Raw genomic sequence first — 21,392 nt, forward strand, 5'->3', positions numbered from 1 at the left:
CTTAATGCCTTCTCTAGGATCAGCAGCTCTTGCTTTAATGAAACATAACACAAAAGTAAGTGAACAATATGTAAATATCAAAGTGAGACATGACTTCACCACAGATTAATTAATTATGCATTCTCCAGAATCTTTAGGGATTCTTATTTTAAAGTGGTGTATGCAACTTTTATTCTCTAGGGATGTTCTGAGATTATTTGTTACATTTTTAAGTTTTAAAGGGGTGCTGGTATTTTTCTGCCTTAAAGGGCTCTTCTGTCAGTCCAGACACTCAGAAATTACAGCAAGAAGTTATAAAGTGTGATGATTTGAAATGTCCACTTCCAGAGATTTTCAAGAAGAAAGCTGGTTTACTGACACACATAGGATAAGTAAGAAATAGACTGCTGCTGTCCAGTGGAAACAGGAAAGGACAACTACTGGCCAAAGTCACTGGAAGGACAAGAGCTGCCCCAGATGCAACTTTTCTCCTTCCCTCCAGGCTTTACTCTTGGGTGTCTTTTGATTTATTACCTTCAGCAGGCTCTCTAAGTGTATACCATACTGGCAAGCCTTCTTCTCCAGCAATTTGACTTCATTCACCAGCTCTCTCCAGAATTCCTCTCTCTTTTGCAGGACAGAAGGACTCACTCTCTTGGAAAATGCTTCCATGTAAGCCATGCGTGTCATGAGGTTGCAGAAAAAATCCTGGAAAAAACCCAAGCTAAAGCTGGCTCTTTAAGAGAGATCACATTCCCACAGCAGGAGTTCTAAGGCTTAAGTAGTAGGCAGGACACAATAATCCTTTGGGATAACTTAAGAAAGATGTGCTTTCCTTACACTGCAAGGTGTTCTGAGGTAAGCAGAAATAGCAGTTTATCACCAAAAGTGGCACTGTTTTGGTCTAATGAGAAATTCGTGTTTGTTTTCTGCACATACACCAGTCCCTCCCCCCTTTGCTATGAGCCAGCCACTCTCCCCTACTACACTGGAGAAAAACCAGTCACAGAAAACTGTGCTCCTTGCTATGCTAACCTGAGCAGTGCTGAGATTAACAACTCCTACCTTGTGATTTTTCAGGTGAGACTGCAGGGCTGCTCTGCTTTTTGTTAGGTGCTTTGGATCTTGTGCCATCTTCTCTCTTCCAATAGCTACCAGCTCTGCAAACCCATGAAGCAAGTCCTCATACTGGCTTTCACTGATGGAAGGGGAGTTCAGCTCCACATACTTTGCTTTCAGAATCCCCCACATGTCATCCAGAACATCCTACAATGCAAACCATTGAAGTGCAGCAATTCATGAAGGACAGAAATGAATCCCACAAACCCACGGAATATGAAAGAACCATCAGCCTTTTGATGCTGCAGGTAAATTGCTTAGAAGAATCAAACCACCTGAGTAAATTGGTACTGTGCTCTTACCTCTAATTTATAAGCTTCCTGGATTAAGGTGATAGGTAACTGCAATCTTTCTCCATGGCCTCTCAGTTTTGCTACTTGGTTTTCAAAGTTTTGCAGCTCCGCAGTACAGGCACCAATTTTCTGGATGAAGGACAAAATTAATTATTAGGAAGAGTTCCATTCCAATAAACTTTCCATTATCACTGGTAGTGCAGTAAATCCAGTGGCTGGATCCCTCCTGTGCCAGCACTTCACAGAATCCAATGAGCTAATAAACTAAATGGACAAAACATGGCATAACTTACTGTGTCCACACAGCACAGCCAAGAAGGGAATTCAGGTCTTGTGTCTCAGGACAACATTCAACATGCCTTTCCATTTACTAATTCAAGTGCAGCCATGAAAATTAATCATGGAGTCAGAAAACAGTTTTTTCTTATGAATCAGAAGTACTCAAGGACTGAGAGAGGATCCTTCTGAAGGAAGGAAAGCTATGTACTTCTGCCATTCCTTTCCCAAGAGTGGTTATCTAACACAATATAGCCAGTCCTTGCTAGGGAATTCAGAAGGGAACACAGCTCTCAGTCTGGCAGAAAATTATGCCTGTAAGCAAGGTTATGAGTCTGTAACAAACCAGCTTCAGAATACCCTCCTCTGCTTTGGTAATAAATAGGTAAATGGCCAATGGCCATTCTGAGGAGGATATGCAGTCTGTTAATTTTTAATTTTCTGCTAATCCAAATAAAGGTCAAAGAAAATAGCTTAACTGGTCAAATTCCATATGATGAAGTGCTCATAAATGCTGTATGAGGAGACAGAAATACCAGAGTCCTATTCCCACAAAAAAAAAAAAAAAAAAAAAAAAAAAAAAAAAAAAAGCTTGACATAAGAAAAGGCATAATGTATAGCTCTTTTTCTTCCCTGCCATACTATGGGGTATATTTGCTCTGGGAGGTTGTGGAGAGACTGGTTCCTCCACTCCAAACACTAAAATGTCTGGAATTAGGCATAAGTATGGATTGGGGTGTAGTTAAAAAAAAAAGGAAAAGGGGTGGTGGTGAATGTAGCAAATACTGAACTCTCTCATTCTCTCCTTTTCTCATTTTAAAATCCTAAGTTAGACTCAAACTTTAGAATGAAACTTCACAAATTGCAGAAAACTGGAAGTAATAGCTAATGCTGTAAAAACTCTCATTTCCTTCAAATAAAATTACCTCAAGCTGTTCAGAAACATTATGTCCACGTAGTTCATTCAAGCATTGTTGCAGAGCAGCTTTTTTCTCAGTTAACTCATCATAGAGTAGCCTGGTTTGATTCTGCAAAAGAAACAAACATCAGAAATATATCATATAACAGGAGTATAGTAATGACCAGAAAAAAATTACACAGCAAACAAAATTATTACCTCCTTAAATAAAAAACAAAACAAAACAAAAAACAAACAGGAAAGAAAGAAAAAAGCAACACCAAAATAAAGCACATGTATTATGGGCTTAAAGCAGTAATTGGACGAAGGAAATTCTGAGTCTGGGTAGTGTATAAGAAGCAGATTACTCTGTCACAATGATCCTCTGTGACTGTAAAAATCTGGGAAACTGGTAAAAGAATCAAATTATTTTCTTCTGAAAATAGGAAAATGAGCCCATTACTGGGGACTGATGGAGCTCTATGGATTCTGCATAAGTAAACATTGCAAGACTAGTTCTGTGGCTGTTTGGAGACAACATCCCAGTGTTCTTCAAATGAGCTGCTTTATTATTCAGCAGTGAAAGGCCAGGATTACTTGCAGATGATGAGCACACTGGAGTTTTGCTGGACATTGAAAACTGTATTTCAAAGCCCAGACTCTTCATTCCTTAGTTCTGACTAAACACCTGATCTGAATATTTTCCAGCATTAGTAGATGTAGCCCATCACAAGAACCTAAAGAAAAGCTTCTCACAATCTGCTTTTCCAATAAAGAACAAAAGAAGGAAAATTTATGAAACTGTGGCTTCTGCTTCTGTGGCACAAAATCTAAAGGAACAGTAAATGCAGTGGGGTCAAATCAACCTTCAATACATTACTAAAAACAGCCTAGTGTCAGACATGGCACCACAAGGGAGGAAGTCTGCCTTTCCTGAGGACACAGCAGATGAAAGAATATATGAAAGAATATATGAAACCATCCTTGGCCGAGTCCCTACACAGAGAAACTTGCTTTAGCCTGCAGCTCAGCCTGCATGGGATGCCAGGTCACTTCCATACTTTCTGCATGCAAATTTTCTACTGTGATCCAGGCCTCTGCAGCACTACAAACAGCAAAATTAATCTGCTTCTTGAGAGGCCAAGACAAGTTTTTAAGTAGTGAAAAAAGAAAGCCCATTAGAGGTTGCTCGTCTGTAACCCAAACGCATTAACACTGACAAGCCTAACAGGTGCTGTGAAAAACAAGGTGTGCATTTGGCAGTGGAGTACCAGGTAATTGCTATTATGATCCAGCCCAGCTTTCATGGAGCTGCTCCTTGAGGCAGTGGCAGCTTGAGTTTGTTCCAGCCGCGCCTGCAAGTTGTTAAAGCACTCGCAGAACACATCTGTGCTCCCACCAGCGCAGCTGATGGACTTCAGGAGATCATCCTTTTTATCACTCAGATCAGCATGAAGTTTTTGCAGCTCCACAGACAGAGTCTAAAGGGTTGAAAGAAAAACAATATGAGTGAAAATGGTGTATACAAGGACTCTTCCCTGTAAGAGGCAGCAGGGCTCCAATTGGTAATTGTTAAAAGCAACAGGCCCAAATCTGTGCAATACAAAATAGTTTGGCAGCATTATTCCTGAAAAATGCCAGCAGAACAGAGAGGAAATATATGGCCATATATATTCTGCTGTAACAGAAATCCACTGGGGTTTCTCCTTGCCTGGAGGATCTGGGGCAGTTACCTCATAGAGAGCCTGCTGCACAGCTGCCTCTTCAGTGGAGAGCACGGAGGTGTTCAGCATCTCCTCCATGTTATTCAAACACCGGCTGATTGCCAGAAGTAACTCAAACAATTTTCTGTCCAAATTGGAAGAGACTTCCTCTGCCACATTATCCTGGGTAAATGCAAGCCAGTTTTCAGTACTTTCATCCAAGGCGTGGCTAAGATTCATTCACTCATATAAGGTGAATTATACTAATAAGTTAGTATTGCTCAGCCAATACTAAAATGGAATTAATGAAATACTGAGGGACAGACCTGGATATATGCATGCAACATTCAGAGCTGTAGGGACCAAAGCTGAGACAATGGCCCTTTATATACTGGACAGTGGCTGTGCTCCTACATGCCTCTTTTTTCAGGCATGAGCACAAGAAGTTTGTCGTATCAGCTCCAATCCTGCAGATTTACTGAAATCATTCACAGGCTCCTTGCTTTATACAGTTTGAGGATTTTTACCCACACGAGCAAACTTTTGGATTTAGGTAGAAGTATCGTAGTGGAAACTTGAAATGTTTCCTGTTAAAGTCCTCAGCCTATTTCTACATTACAATCCATACCCAACACAAAAGCTCACTACAGTGAATGCCATTTGCAATAATATGATTACTGGCTGTTTCCCAGTGTCCAAACAGTGTCTTGTGTCTAGAACCCCTGGGGTTTTTTGCAATGCTTAGGACATGCCATTTTTACCTGTGCATGCACCACATTTGCTTCCTGGCTCAGGTCTCCCAGCTGGACAGTGTAAGTTTTCAGCTCTTCCACAGTTGGGGTTCCTGCACCTGAGAATGTGCCTCGAGGCAACATGTTCATCTTTGCTGTGATCTAACATTTGGAAAAAGAACACTGCAATTAGAAGAGCAGCTCAGATGAAGACAGGCTATGAGCAACAAAATAACACTCCTGTCAAAAAGCATTAAAAGATTCAAGGCACTGATATAAAGCACCTGGATAGCAGGGTTCCCTTTTCACTGGCAGAATTTGGGCAGGCTGTGCCCTGATGGGATCTTGATTGAAAAAGGAGCCTCTGATTCCCAGCTTTATGGTCTACAGCTGTAGTTTGGGTTAAGGCAACCCTACTGCCCACTGCAGGGTAAGTCTTGCCTGAAGAAGAGCTGATATTCACCCTTTTACATGGCTAATATTCTTCCACGTATTGTAGCAATTTCAGAAAACAGAAAATCTAATAATTCTAATTTAGTATGAACAAAATTGTTAATACCAGGAATGACAGTTTTATCCAAGCAATAAAAGTCTCTGCAGTCTGTACAGAACATACAGCTCAAACTCTGCTTTTGATGTGTGAGAATGAGAACACAGTGCCGAATGGCAGAACAAAATTTAAGCCACAGATCTGATTTGACCAAAGTGTTCCCACTTGTGGGAACTGAGATTTCACCCACATCCACGGGAACCAGCTGTGAGCTTGCTGGGTAACTCCCTTCATTCTCTTGAAAGAAGTAAGCAGATAACATCTACTCTGAATATTAACCACAGGGATTCACCTAAGTGCTCCCACACTCTGCTTAGCAATCACTACCTCACACACATGATTTACCTCAAAGTAAAATTAAAAGACAATTATGGAAACACTATGCAGCAGCAATCTCCTCTGGAGAACCCTTGCACAATTTCAGTTATCTGATGGAGGGCCACATGCTACTATGACACAGAAAGATACACTAATTGCCATCTACACTATCAGAGTGTTTTATGGAACTTAAACAAACCTGAGGTTCCACAAGCTGGCAGGGAGGAGATTTCATCTTTGATGACAGCTCCTGTTGTAAATATTGCCATTTATTACCCATGTGATCCTTTGGAGCTAAGGTGGCATCAGCCTGCTTGCTCTTTGAGTCAGATTCTCCATTGCTGTATTGAGAATACATTGTTAGAATGACAATTACTGAAGCAGAGTAAGTAAAACTAGGTTTCTTGTACAAGATTAGTTTCTCTTGCTCCTGCCTCAGAAGCAAAGCAAAACCAAGTGCATATATGATTATTAATCCAAGCTTTGATAAACTTGTTTGGACTTTCCCCTTCACATGAAATATGCCAGGAGCCTGCTGGCAGCCTCCACCTCTGAAATGACCACATAGGGAGCACAGTCCCATAGGAAGTCTTGGTTCCATGCTGGAAGGTGCCTGATGCCCACGTGCCCTTTTTCAAAGCTGCTGCCCTTACACTGGCTGGGTGTGTGTACAGCTGTGGCTGTGAGCAGAGCACCCAACCTGACTACAGACAGGCCTGATTTAGCTCATGGCAGGTGTCAGTCCCACCTGTTAGTGAGATCCTAAACTCTGGACTCAGCCCAGTATCAAACAGGCTGTCCCATAAATGAGCCTCCATTTCTCTGGATTGCTGATGGCAGAAATCCCCAAGCTTCTGCCATTTTTCTTCTAAAGGCACACAGAAAGAAAGAACAGAACCAGGGGTGCCACTGCAAGGCTTGAGCAGATTTATGCACTTTTACATCATTGAGCCTGGTGACTGATTGTGTTATTCTGTACCTGGACTCTGATTGTGGAGTCACGCTGTCCTCAAGCTGTGGCTGCATTTTTTCCACGCACGACTCAATAAAGTCAATGAGGCTTTTCTGCTCAGCTGCTTTTAATTTCAGGTCCTGTGCACAGAGAATAGCATGAGCAATTATGTGAACTGTAATAATCTGAAATGATGATTGTGCTTTTCCAATCACATTTTATGTGAAATCATTTAGCAAAGAAAAAAACCAAACTACATCTGTTAGAATAAAATGCAGTTTATGTATAAATATGAATTTACAGAACAAGCCATTTTCTGCAAATATGCTTTTTTATGGAATATATTTCTACCTGAGCTAAAGTTTTAAAAGCAAAGCCCAACCAGAAACGAATTACATATAGAAACTTAAACAACACTGACTGCAATCCTTACATAAAGAAATAGGCAAGGGAAAATGGGGATTTGCTCAAATATGAGTTCAAGTTCCATTAGTTAAAAGGAGAGTGTTGAGTGAAAAGTGAGCAATTCTAGCAACTCTAGCTGGACCACTTTCTCCAGCTCTTTTCCTATAGCAAGAATAAGGCAAAAGTTAATTTACAGTTAGCAAAATAGAAGTAATTTTCAGAGCACAGAACATGACAGAATTTTCATATTGTGTTAACAACAACCTTAAAAGTGTTAGCCCATGGGAATGGGCTAACTAAAGTTGACAAAACTTTAGTTTCAAACTTACCTTCAAAACCAGTATCAGTGTGTAGACTCAGATTTCATAATACATCAGTGTTTTAAAGCTAGGACTCTTGCCTTGCTTCACGGTGATTCAGATGGTATCACCCACCCCTCCAATCTCCTAGCTTGGTATTACTAAAACTTTTGGACAAGGGATTTTAGGGGTGAGGCCTTTCTCCATCTTGACAAACTCCCCAAATCCTGGAGGAAATGGGTAGCTGAAACCTATCCCTGAGAGAGCTGATCCCACAGGGAAACTGCAGCAGCTCTAAGTGCAGCTGCCCCCAGCCCACAGGGGATGAGGAGCAGCCTGGCCCCTGGATGGCAGGAGAATTAATTACCTGTGGCTGCTGGAGCCCATTGTGCCAGGGCTGTTGGGCAAGGGGCAGCTGGGATGTGCTGAAACCATCGGAGTGCAGGATCTCCAGGGGCTCTGGGTCAATCCTCTCCCTGCTGGGAACCTGTAAAGGGAGAGCTGTTGTGGGAAGGCTTCCAGGCCTGACAAGAGAGCAGAATCCCACAGCTGTATCTTGGGGAAAGGGCAAAAGCAGAGCTGCCTTGGACTTACCACACACAGAATCAGCAGCACATGAAACACAGCTGCTACTTTTGCAAAGATTTTTGTCCAGTTGAATTTACTAAAAGTTTTAATATCCTAACCATTCCAACCTTCTGCCAAGGTCCTCACATCTCTCCCCCAAGTTGCTTTGCTTTCTTTGCTTTTCCTGCCAGCAGATTAGGTGATACTAACCCTCCCTTCTTTTTGTTTGACCAAAATACAGGGATGTGCATTTATGCTTATAAAATTGGTCACACACCTGGATTTTAAATCTGTCTGTGCTCACAGAAGTAATTCAACACAAGCCTTTACCACTGCTAATTCACACCAGAGGGACTGTGGCTGCTCTTAAACAAACACATTAGGTGGGCTTCTCTGATCCCTCACACAACAGAGAGGGAATGAGCTCTGAAGCCAGGAGTTACAATCTCACCCACTGGGAAACTCAGCAAAGACTGTGCAGCTGTGGTGCAGGAGAGCTGACAGAATTACTGCATTTAAGCATTCTTCAAAGAGAAAATTACTAAAAGGCTTCTCTGCTATGACACTGTCACAGACAAACACCATGGCCTTTGGAGGCATTTAAAACCAAACCCTAAGTCCTTTTCCTGTGCTCTTAGCAAAATGCTGACCTCTGTCACCGAGCACTTAAAGCAGAAAAGATGCTGTTCAGAGACTCATTAAAAATCCACTACTTGTTGCAAACTACAAGTAATTATACAGCGCTGTAAAGTTGAATAATGGCAACTCTGACATTTCTCCTTTCCTTGCTTCACACAGTGAGCTCTAACTGTTTTTCTGCAACCACAGGCCATTAAAGCACCAGGACTCTCAACTCTTGCCCTGCACAACATTCATATGATTTACCTGTTCTTCACTGTACTTGTCTTGAAGCATCATCTGGACATTTTCCAAATTGCGCTTCACCTCCTTCAGCTTCAGGGAAAGAGCCTCTGTCTTTTGTTGGTAGTCTGCACTATCTCCACAATCTTCCAGTAAAGAAAGGACCTTTTGTTCAATCTCTGATAACCTCACCTATAAGGGACAGCAGATAATTACTCATTCTCAGAAGTGCAACATTCCTGTTCTGACAGCATTCTGAAGTCAATGCTCACACCTCCCCTGCCTGAAAAGAAGAGAAACTTGCAGGGAAAAGAGAGAAATAGCTGCAATCCCCCTAGATTTTCTCCAGTGTAGTAATTTTATTCTGGACAATTAAAAGAATTTTATACAGAGTTAGTCTTAAAACTGTTTCAAACAAGAGCATCTGCAGGAGGTTATCTTAACTCAGATACCAAGTAATAAAAGAGGACAGCAGAAATGGCAGACTCCATTTGAATGCAACCAAGAAGACAACACACCTCAGTGTGGGAGAAAGAGGCAATGCACACACAGCTCACATCACTCTTTGGGAGGAATGATGCTGAACCATCAACACATAGGAACGTTTCCACGTGTCAGCCAGGCCATTGTAAACTGTTGGGATCTGATTTTTGATCCAAGCTGCTGTGAATCAAAGTGCATCCCTGCATACTTTAAACTCATGTTTTTAAGGTGACCATGGAGAAAGGTACCATGACTCAATTGCAAAGTAATCAGCTGCAATAAATTAATTACTTTACACCATACACCCATACCTAGAGACTGTTTCTTCCATTCTGTGTGAATTTTTCTGTGTAGATCTTGACTAAGTTAGAGAACCCTCTTCCCCTGCCCAAGTTCATGTCTTAACATTGAGCCATGCTGTTTGAAGCCAACAGGAATTCAGCCTGCTTGTTCTCACCAGCTGCAGCTGCCCTGGTGAAGCCCATGCTGACAGGAACCCTCAACAGGATCCAGACACAGCCAGCTACTTAGGTACATTCAGGATCCTAATACCCACAAAGTTCAGCACCTGAGCACTTGGCTGAATCACAGCCTAAACCCAGAGGCACTCCAATTAAAAACAACCACCCAAACCAACAACAAAACAGCTGTTTTTGTCTCTCAGTAATTTAAAATGGGGACAATTTTGGTATTGGCTCCTTTATTGTGAGTGAAATTTGTTGCTCTGGGTAGGCTCAGTGCTTGAAGCAACCTGGCACACCAGACTGGCACAGTGGGGAGCCTCAGCCCTGTTTTAATCTGCACATGCTGCATGCCAGGGCTCCCTCCCACCCAGCCCCTTGTGCCAGTCCTGTTTTCCTCCTCCCATTTTCACCAACAGGTACCACCCACTCCTTTTGTTCAGCTGCTGTGGGGGCAAGAGGCTGTCCCAAGTGCAGGCAGTAGGTGAAAATATCACCACTGCTCACTGAGGGTAGGGGGAAAGCCACTATTTTTCTGTGCTAGGAGTTTATGGGAAAGACTGAAAAAGTAGAACTTAGCAGCATGGAAGCTTTCTTAGCCCAGTCTTTTAAATCATTCTGACAAGCAGAAAGTGAAAATGTCAGAAGAAAAAAAAATGCTCTTTTGTTCCTAGCTGATCAGGACCAATGAAAAATTGCCTTTTAATAGAGGATTCAAACTATACTCAGCCATGGTTTTGAAAATAATCCAAATCAAACCAAAGCTTTACATATACTCCAGAATTCCACCTAAATCCCCTTGACGCACACAGAACCCTAAAACCAGATGTTTTAACCAAACCCTGGAAAATCTGAAGCTGGTGCCCAGCAGTCACCTGTTCTGTACACAGAGTGAGGAGCTGCTGGAGCAGGAGAGGCAGCAGGCAGAGCTGTTCTGCAGACACACCCCAGGGAAGGGGACTGGGGGATGGCAGCAGCAATGTCACCACCTTACCTGGCAATCAGCAAGCTGCGGCTCCACCATCTGCTGCCTTTGGGGGGTCTGAGGGTCTGACCTCAGGGACATTTTAGTTTTGTCTAGCCATTGTTCCAGCTCTGCCACCTGGGCCTGGCACACCAGGAGGATGGATTCTGGCTCGAGCCTGGCTCCATCCAGCGCTGTCGGCGAGCCCAGGGCGGCGTTGGGGACTGGAGGCGGCTGGTGGCTCTGGAGCAAAGCACATCAAAGCAGCCTGGTGAGCCACCTGCTTTTGTAATTTCCCTCCCCTCGCCTTTCCAGTGAGAGATGATTAACTTCCACACTCACAGAGCCCCAAAACAACTCTTGTCGCCACGTTCCCACACTTGGTGGGGAGGAAAAAAGCCACAAACCAAGAAGGAAAAAAGGAAAGAAAGGGAAACTCAGCAGGCTGGCGATCCAGGATCTGGTGTAACAGGTTTCCAGGCAGCAATTTGCATCTGCAGGGATCTACCTGGGCACAGCAGCAATACCTGAGCGCACAGGAAGTGATGACTCACCATTAACCTGCTCTCCCCTGGGGAGAGATGTTTTTCTGTGGGAGTTACACACAAAAGCAATGCAGCTGGAAGCTGCAGAACAAGCTCTTGGACAACGCTTACAAGCTACTCGTGCGCGTTCAGTTCAGCAGTTAAATATACTTTACTCGGGATCTAGGTCACACAATAAAAACATGGTGTATTTTTAAAGACATCTTGTGCAATTCTTCTTAAATGCACTCCTTGAAGAAGCAATACTGCATTGCACATGTCCATAACAAAAGTCCAAAGTACTTGGAGATAAAGAGCAGTGACTTGGAAGGCTGCACAGGTCTGTATATGCCTCCACACATGCAAACACACTGGTACTTAGTAAGTAAATGAAGCATAACACCGCAAGAACAGAGCTACCTGAATGCTCCTGTGGCTCCAGAGCACACATTAAGGCAACTGAGATGGCCAGTGCTAGCGCACAAGCTTCATATTTAAATGAGATTTTGGCAGAAAAAAAAAAAAAAAGAGCCAAAATGCATTGCTCCAGCTATCAGTGTCATCACAGAATGATAGAATAGTTTGGCTAGGAAGGAGCCAATGCTCATCTAGTTCCAAGCCCCCTGCCACAGGATACTGAAAAAATTTCTTCACTGAAAGGGTTGTCAGGAATTGGAACAGGCTGCCCAGGGAAGTGGTGGAATCAGCATCCCTGAAGTGTTCAAAAAATGTGTAGATGTGGGACTTAGAAATATGGCTTAGTGCTGAACACGGTGGTGCTGGGTTAATGGTGGGACTCTGATCCTGGAGGTGTCTTCCAACCTTAACAATTCCAGGATTCTGCAATGCTAAAAGCTAAAGCTGCTCTGCCATCAGACTGCTGCTCCTGGCCTTCCTGGAGCACTCATGCCACCATACACTTTTGTATTTAACCTACTGGCTGCCGCTCACTCTTCTCTTAGCCTTTGCATGACTTCCATAGAGCAGCAACGCATGTCAAGCTCCTTAATTCCTCCTCTAACTGCCATTTAAAATTTCTGTGGTTGATGGAACCCCTCCATTCATGCCTGTCTGAATGACAGCAGCTTCTCTGCTGAAAATACTCCATTTTTTCCCTTGAAAATTGTACTTTCAAGTAGCAATTGAAAATTTATCACCCAGAGCACCAATATGAAGAGGCCCACAAAGGGTTGCAAGTATCACACCACATCATACTGCAGCAAACTCCAGCAGCAAAACCACAATGGACCAGGGCCTCTGCCCACAAGGTAAGTCACAAAACTCACTCAGGAGGTCACCTTGTTCAGTCCTTCAAACTCACCATAGCCAGACTGCCTGTGCCAGGACCTTCAGTGCCCTCCAAAGTTTGTGGAGATGTTTCTTCATCATGTTTACTGTGTGATTCAGTTATAACATCCTCATCCTGGAGAGAGAAAGGCAGCAGTGGAAATATTTCTTATCTTCCATACAGATGTGCAGTAGTGGAGATGTGGCACTTTGGGACATGGTTTAGTGGAGGACCTGGCAGTGTTTGGTTTATGGCTGGACTCGATCTTAAAGGTCTTTTCCAACCCAAATGACTTTCTGATTCTATGTTCCACTGCCTTGTTGTGCTAGAGAAGCCTGAAAGAGCAGCAACCACTCAACCTATTGTGGTCCTGGCCCAAGAATATTCACAGACAGCAGTTTTATTATGCCTTCTGATGTACAGAAATGAACAACTGCAGCTGTGACAACATTACTGAGGCACCATGAAGTACAGAACAGAAAGGCACCACAACTGTAGCTGATCAGTGTCCTACTGATTTTCTCATGTACAAAGAGAATCTCTTCCACAAATCATCTCCCAGATTTTTAGAGCCTTTCCAGGAATCAGTGAAACAAGTTGCTTCTACTAAATGTACATTTCTACCTTTGGGGGTTTTGTGAAGCTAAAAGGGATTAGAATCATTGAATCATTTAGACTGGAAAAGCACTTAGGATCACTGAGTCAAGCCAATATGTACAACAGAAAAAGAGGTTCTATATGGCAAGATTTAGTGTGAGATGGAAGATATGAGTATGGCCACCTTGTCCTGCAGTCCTCTTGCATTGCAGGCTTCAGCGATACTTAGGACTTTTCCACAGAGATGAGTTCCCATCTCCACAGAGATAAAGCTGAGTGCATTACCTGAACAATGCCATCTGACAAGGTACCAGAAGACCAGGAGGTTGCACTGTCTTCCTTGAGTCTTCCATCACCTCTTTCTGAAGGCCAAAAGGTTGCATCTTTCTCTGTGGCTGTACTTCCCTTTAAAAGCAGTAACAGCTCAGCTTTAGCTTGTGACCAGGAAGCTCAGATATTCCTCCAGGCAATGTAAAGCACTGCAAGCTTCTAATAACACTTCGCTCTATTTCTGCCTTGTTTATCTACCTGTATTTATGTTTCCCAAGTCCCACCCCCTCTTCTTGCTCTATAGCTCTACTGCAATATGGATAGAAGCTCCATGACATTGATAATGTTCTTTAGAGACTGCAGAATATTCTCATTTTTTTACAATATTAAACAAAAGACAAAAAAACCCACAAACAAACCAACCACCACCAAACCAACAAGAAGACACTATCTATATTTCTCCTGTCCTGTCCCCTAAAAAGTCCTACATGTAAAGAAAATTGCAGCAGTGAGGCTGAAGAGTGAGAAATCCTGAACCAGACATGCTTGGATCAATAGTGAGGCACAAGCTCTGCAAGCTGTTTAGATTTCTTTGCACTGTCTTGCCACAGAATTTTTTCCCAAAAGCAATTAGTTCTGCTCCTGTGCAGTTCACCTGGGCATTCAGAGCCCTCAGATTCAGAGCAGCTTGTAGGGCAGCATCCCCCAGTTTCTCCCAATCTCCCAGAAATCTCTTCTATCTGAACTTCACTCCCAATAGTCTAATCACATCTTTTTTACTTGAATTCAAAGATACAAATAAATTTTGTTGTTTATGTTTTGCCATTTCAGAGGCTAATTCTTTCTGACACCCACTTCCACATGGAAACACTGCTATTTAGGGCCATATTTTGCCATTACCACTTCCATGAAGGGGGCATTATTAAATTGGCAATCCCACCAAAAGCAGGATTACACCTCACAGAACAAGATGCTCTGTCATATTGGCACCAGAATATTGGTACACTGGCTTGAGTGTAATTCCTTCATATCCTGGAGTGATGACAGATGTTGTAAGTTGTTCTGAAATATTTCAGGTTTTCACATTTTTCATAATTTCTCCTTTACCAAAATCTTCTTACATACACAGTTGTATATATATAAAATGCACTGGACTCACCTTGCTGTGTAAAGAACAGTCTTCTGATTCTTCATCTAAGGAAGGTAGAAGAGATATCACTCCTCTTTTTTTCAACTACAAAAATACACACAGAAAGACAACACAATTAATCATGGCAAGAACAGCAGAAGCCTCTTCACTTCTGCCTGTAAACCAAAACAAATTTACCACTTGAGATCCACTTTTGGAGAAGCATTGAACATCTGGCAACCTACATTAAAGTAGCTGAAATCTGCAGGTTCTAAGCACCTCTGAAAATTGGGATTTGAGGCTGTTAGGTTTCAACAGCCCTGCTACAAAAGGGGTAAATTTCATTTTGCCTCATGAAAATAATTTATTGAAAATCCCAGAACAACTGACGATAAACAAAACTGCACATGGAACATTTTGCTGTTGATTGATGCAAACTTCATGTCAAAAGAGAAAAATGCTAAGAACCAGAGGCCCACCTACCTTCTCCTGGACATGCCTCACACTCAGTCCTTCTGAACACAAAGGGGAGGAGAGACAGTATTGATTCACAGGGCAGGGGTGCTCCTCTCTCACATGCCACTCCTCCAGGAGCAGCAAGGGTTATTTACCTCCCCTCTTTGGCCCTCAGGTGAGTGATCACTTACCTGCTGACCAGAAACATCAGTCCCAATCAGGTCACTCTGTGCCAATACAGAGGCTGGAGGTTCATCTGCTGCTTCAGGCACTTCTTGCTGTAGGCGCTGGTGAAGCTCAGACATGGAATTCTTCATCCCGGTAAGGAAATCTTCCTTTCTTTGGCACAGCTTTATGATTTCTTCTTTTACAGCTTCCATCTCTCCCTAAGGAGCAACAACATCTGTAAGCATCTGTTTTTCTTATTTAACCAAACAGCAATGTAACAAATGACACTAGGGATGCATCTTACTGGTACTGGGGCTACTTCCCCCCTTTCCTTTTTCTGGGCTTTGGGACAGTTCCCCATGGTCACTGCAGGAGATGTCCAGGTACACGCAAACCAACAGAGCAGATTCAGCTCAGGACAGCACTTGCCACTTGTGATGCAGAACTCAGTAGTGGGGAAGGAAATGTGGCAGGCTGGAACAATTCTAACTAGGTCCTGCATATCCATGAGAATACCAGCTTCCTCCAGGACAAAGGGAATGCAGATGGGTTACATTACTCCATGTGTCAGAGCAGGGCATGTTACTTCCAACTACCTTCCCTGGTAGCCTGACACTGGACACTTGGGAAAGCCCTGAGGAGGGCAAAGATAGCAAATGAGGGTAGCTCAGGGCTCAGCCTTTGGTGAAGCTGGCCCAAAAGAAACAAATCACTTGGTGGGTGTTGGGGATGTGGCTAGGGCCAAAATTAACCCGTGACTTTGAATGTGATACTGGGAGAAATGGACCCCAGCACAGCTTCAGGAAAATATTTAATGTTCCACAGAGACTAAACAATAACTCAAGTAACAGCACTAACAGGGGGAAATAAATCTGTCTTCGTCTCCTTCTTGGCCGTAACTATTGCTCCAGCCAGTGTTCTGCCCTAAGAGTTTTTTCTTAGGGCTTTCCTTACCACCCAGCCTCCAGGTGAACCAAGAAACCCCAGCAAATAACAGAGTAAGACAGGACATGGAAAGAATTGGCCTACTCCCTTCGGTACTGAAAGTGCTAAAGCTCTTTGAAGCATTGTTACCTGCTCAGAAGACTGAAATCTGGCTAAATATCCCTTTGCACACTGGGCTCAGTTGATCAGAGCAAGCTTTGATGCCAGGCTTGAAGTGAGAACAGCACTGGCTCCACACCATGCTCTGTCATTAGTGATGTTATGCAAGTAATAATCTGTGGCAGATGAAAGCAGTGAGACTGCTGGACCTGTCTCCTCTACAGCTTCTGTTCATAGCTCCAGGGTGGCAGCATTACAGGAAAGGTGGAGGAGGAACTCCAGCAAATTTTCAGAGGACATGGGAACTCTGCTCTGACAATGCTTTTTTCCTTTTGTACACTCAAAACCACAAGATAAAATCATCCAAAGGTAAAGGAAAGAAAACGTCATTGAAATGAAGAAACAGTCATCCATTACAATTTGGCATGTTTTTATGTACATCCACTAGGAACAGTATATCTACTTATTTCAGTACAGGAGACTTGCCAGCATATATTTGCCAGATATTTAGCAAACTTAATTAGCCATAACCTCCTCAGAAACCAAATCTTTCTTAAAATCACTTCTTTTTCTGCAGTCCCTCAGTAAGATGGGCAATTCCACTGCCCACTTCTATTCATGCAATGCTGTATCTGCCAAGTTTTCTGCTAAAACAAGAACTATTAAACATAAAATCCTACACTCAGAGACAAAAACAAGGAAGAATCAGGAAATGAGTCATGCTGAGCACTACATCAAGCCTCCAACATCCAACCAGCTGACAGCAGAGCAGCTATGTACTTAGGAGCCTACTGAGTGATTATAGTTATTAGGCAAGTACAATGTAAGTGTATTAACTTTACTGTGACTGACTGGAAAAAACTGAACATTTCAGAGGCACTTTATAAATAGTTATTACATTTAATTAGAAATTTCCTGACTTCTGCAGTGCTATCTTTAAAACACATCTTATTTTTGCATTAAGAAAAACAATTCATCCATTACAGAAAGCAGCTGACTGTAGAGAGAAAAGCAACACATGTTTACCAGTGATAAAAACACAGTGTGGCCGTGAGGAAAGGAGTCTAATGAATCTAACCCTAACCAGAATACCCATAAGTAGCACTGCATGACCAGTCATCAGAAGGAGACTCAGTTCTCTCCTTAGGCATTATCCCAAGCTGCCACCTCAGGAAAATTAGCAGGATGCTGAGCACAGGTAAGCTCTCAGTGCTGCATATTGTTTCAGCAAAACAGCTGTTATGAAAACAGCACCCAGTTTTTCTTCCAAGTTGATCAGGGTACAAATGACACATCAAAATCAGTAAAGGAGTGTACTATGAAAGATATACCCAACTTGCAAAATAATATTAATTGTAATTAATTGCATGGTCACACTATGGCATTCAATTGCCTGCTTGAGTGTGGTGGAGAAGGCGAGCACACCACTATTTCTTGGTGCTCTTCATCAGCATGATTAGTGTTAATCAGGATAAGGATGACACATAAGAGGAAAATAATGAAACCCACCTCTGGACAAGGAGTCTTCTGAGCCTGTGGTTGATCTTCATGTGATATTTCGACCAAATGGTTCTTTAGGAGTTGTTTCAACTTTTCAATTTCTTCCTCACATTCTTCTGTTTTCTTTACAGTTTCCTGTGAAATAGCAATCTCCATAAATAATTTTGAAATAAGGAGTACATAAACAAACAAGTCAGTAAGGAAACAAAGTTGAACTGAAGAGTACTGAAGCTTCCTTTGTACCTGCAGTTATGTGTAACAGAATCTGTGTTTGTTCTGCTAACTTTGCACAACCCATCCCTCACTAAGTTTATTATTCACTTGCTGAAGACAAACAAGCTGCTCTACCCACAAGTTGAAGTACGGTGGAGTCTTCTGTCTAGGAGCTCCAGAGCAGAACTATGAATTTGGCTATCAAATGGAAATGGAGCAGATTTCATCACATTCATTACAATTTAGAAAAGGTTGTGGAAAAAGAGAGAAAATAAAGGGTTTCATATCAATTTGAAAGCCCAGCTGGTTTTTACTGCTGCTCAAGTCTTTACTGCCAGCTAGTTCTGCGCTGACCAAGAATGAACTGTGCTGTGCACCAGGAAAACACTGCAGCTCAGAGGATAACCCAACCACACTGTCCAACTGTTCGAATACTTCCAATAAAAGTGATAAACATTCCTACCATGTGAACTTTTCCTGATTACATGGCTTATAGGAAAACATACTATATATTATTAACAGTCAAATTCAATTTTACTCATTTGACAGTGACAGCAAAATCTCATTGCCCCCCCCAGGCTTTGCTGTTCATGCAGAAATGGGCAATATCCTCACACACTCATATTTGTCAGTCACAGCCTGTCATGATGTCTCAGGTCATTAAGAAATGGTTACATCTACAAGTCAGAATATTTTGTGAAAACACTGAATAGGCACAGCACTTGTTGGCTCTGTTTCTGGACCCACAGGCTAAGAAGCAAAAATATCAAAGGACTGCTCCTCAGGTGCCTGCAAAAGGTAATAAAGGACCAGTGAAGTCAATAGGCTTGATCCTACAGTGCTGACAGCAGTACCTGAAAGACCCAACAGGTCAAAGATCTCACTGCAAAGTGTTCACAGACTCTGCCTTTAAGAGCAGAGTCTCTCCTACTATGAACAGCAACAGTGCCATTGCTTCAGTCACTTCTTCATAGCAGCACCCCCTCACAAGAAAATGCAGGCTAATAAGGTTCTAAATAACCATTATTATTTTACAGGTCTTAAAAGTGAGAAGAAACTATTTTCCTAATTTAGAAAAAGAAAGGCAATTTGAAGAGGAAGATATTTGTGGCCTATATTCTTAATGTCACAGCCAAAGAATCAGAAAAGAAAGAAAAAGGAATAGGTGGTCTTTGCTCAGCTTTAATGAGAAAGTAAAAGAAGACGTCCTAAAAGGAAGATTCTCTTACACCTTCAACTCCATATGAATAGCACTATGTAGTAATAAATTGAGTCCTACCTCTAATTTCCTTGACTAAAGAGTCTGAATATTTCATACACAGACTCCAACGTATTCTGTCATGGACCAATATGTGAAGATAGTCACTTACCTGAAGACAATTAATTTGTTTCTGCCTTCTACTCAGAGAAAAGAAAATCTGTTTCTATCCTTTATCCAGTATAACAAATTAAGCCATATATGTGGGATGGGATTTCTTCCTACAAGTGCTGCCTTACTTTTGAGTTATTTCCTGGTTAACAGTTGCTCCTTACTTTTCATATTGCATTGGTAGCTGCAGAAGACCCACCCATGGAAAAGGCCCACCTATGCACAGTTTATTTGTTTTGGAAGAGCTTAGTGAAAATGAGGTCAGTTAATCATCAGATATGCAAATAATACCACTCTCTTGCACTGAAAACCAGTAGAAGCAGATCTGGCTTCCAAACCTTCCTCCTGATGACGTTATTTAGGTGTGAAACTTAGGCCACAATAAAAAAACAGAGGGCAACATTCAACAGAGAACTAAGTCACTTAAACTCCTCTCCCAGAGCATTTTCAATACCTATTACAGGCTTTGTTTCTGACTTACTGTTTCAGGTGTTACAATGCAACTTAATTATACAAAAGGTACTCATGCAATATTCCATTGCCTCATCCATACCAAAGTATGGGCAAACTCATCCAAAGATTAATCCCTGGGGGAAAAGAAATGTATACATTTGTACAGGAAGCTTGGCTCCCCTTTGCTTTCCTCTGTAGCAGGATTCTTACCACCTTTTTAATGCAGCACTCAAAATGCCACAGTTTAATGGCTTTATCCTTTGTTCCACCTTAGCTGGTGCTAGACTTGTATTGTAGTACTGCTGCTTTCAACCCATTCAACTCCACTGGAAAATCTATTTTGCACAGTTTGATACACTAGCTGCCAAGAATTGCAATTTTTCCAATCTGTTTTCTCACAAAGAAATTTCATTCAGCTACAGATTGTTGGGTGTCTACAAGATAAAGGCAAATGCTGAGCAAAGAAAGGTCACAGATTTACAAAAAGGATAAAAATCTAAAATTTGAGTTAATACTGCACAAAAACCAGTTACAAGTGTCATGACAACAACTGATAATTGGAAAGCACCCTGTTTCTGATGCTTTGAAAGTGTTTTGAAAATTCTCCATTATTTGATCTGGTAACTCAGGAAAAGGTACATTTCACCACATCCATTTTTTGGACATAAGAAGTTGTATGGACTTAAAAAAAACAACAAAAACCAAACTCTAGGGATTATACAAATCTAATATAGTCACTGCTTTTATCCAACTCCAAGCATGCACTAGTCATGCGGCATGTTTGAGTTTTTCTGTGTTCTGCTCTTAATTTCACAAACTGCAAATCAAAAACAGACATTCCTGTTTCAGCTGTCACTTGTCTGTCTGGCCCCTGAAGTGCCCAGTTAGATGTTTTAAAGCATTCTGCTTTACCCTATTAACTTAGGAAAACCAAATCAGCAAAGATAATGTAACATTTTTATAGGTGCGGCCAGCATCCTGCCAAGAAAAGGATGGGTCACACGAGAACTTTAATTCCTCTGCTGCCGTGGGAACCTGTGTTACCAAACTCCAGATTTCCTCCAGCCTGAGCAATGGAGCATGACCAGGTCCTGAATTAAAACTTCCCTGAGCTGGTACAACCACATTGCTCAGTGAAGTGCTGCAGGTTTGCAGACTTCCTTCAGGTTTGGAGCTGTTCCATGACTCTCCCTGCCCAATTAACACTTTCTGACCCACCAGCATTGCCTTCTCCTGTTGTTGTTTCCCTTCTGTTTCCACAGCTGGCCTGGCCAACAGCATCTCCAAGACCCCTGTCACACACTGGCCTGCCTCAAAATTGTGAATTAACCACAACACAGCTGTAGGGAATGGGCACTTTCCTGGCTCACTGATTTGGATTAGTAAGAGACATTCTGCTGTTAGCAGTTGCTATCTAATGGCTGTCAACAAGAATTTCCATGGTCAAGGTGAGTTTCAGGAGCTGAAGAAGTGAGCACCTGCATCTAATACTGGACTTCAATCACCATTGCAAATCTGGGGC

General features: G+C 42.3%; 1 protein-coding gene across 5 annotated transcripts in view; it reads right to left on the reverse strand.

Annotated features, from left to right (window-relative positions):
* The window catches only part of SYNE2 (spectrin repeat containing nuclear envelope protein 2), a 173,970-nt gene that overhangs the window by 60,172 nt on the left and 92,406 nt on the right, over window positions 1-21,392 (reverse strand). For 4 of the 5 annotated variants that reach the window (XR_015287862.1, XM_086892509.1, XM_086892507.1 and 1 more), the window contains exons 63-79: window positions 17,845-17,970; window positions 15,315-15,509; window positions 14,698-14,772; window positions 13,554-13,673; window positions 12,705-12,806; window positions 10,890-11,102; window positions 8,976-9,143; window positions 7,891-8,010; window positions 6,847-6,959; window positions 6,067-6,208; window positions 5,030-5,161; window positions 4,299-4,451; window positions 3,837-4,046; window positions 2,594-2,695; window positions 1,401-1,520; window positions 1,045-1,245; window positions 514-687 (exon numbers count right to left, since the gene is read on the reverse strand). Coding sequence is in view for 4 of the 5 variants with exons in the window: in XM_086892509.1 (XP_086748635.1) it covers window positions 514-687; window positions 1,045-1,245; window positions 1,401-1,520; window positions 2,594-2,695; window positions 3,837-4,046; window positions 4,299-4,451; window positions 5,030-5,161; window positions 6,067-6,208; window positions 6,847-6,959; window positions 7,891-8,010; window positions 8,976-9,143; window positions 10,890-11,102; window positions 12,705-12,806; window positions 13,554-13,673; window positions 14,698-14,772; window positions 15,315-15,509; window positions 17,845-17,970 (2,466 nt within the window). In the remaining variant the exon portion in view is untranslated. The remainder of the gene's footprint in view (window positions 1-513; window positions 688-1,044; window positions 1,246-1,400; window positions 1,521-2,593; window positions 2,696-3,836; window positions 4,047-4,298; window positions 4,452-5,029; window positions 5,162-6,066; window positions 6,209-6,846; window positions 6,960-7,890; window positions 8,011-8,975; window positions 9,144-10,889; window positions 11,103-12,704; window positions 12,807-13,553; window positions 13,674-14,697; window positions 14,773-15,314; window positions 15,510-17,844; window positions 17,971-21,392) is intronic. The other variant, XM_086892510.1, reaches the window with a different exon arrangement.

This window comes from Cyanistes caeruleus, chromosome 6, assembly GCF_971803275.1.
Source record: "Cyanistes caeruleus chromosome 6, bCyaCae1.hap1.1, whole genome shotgun sequence".
Lineage (NCBI taxonomy): Eukaryota > Metazoa > Chordata > Aves > Passeriformes > Paridae > Cyanistes > Cyanistes caeruleus.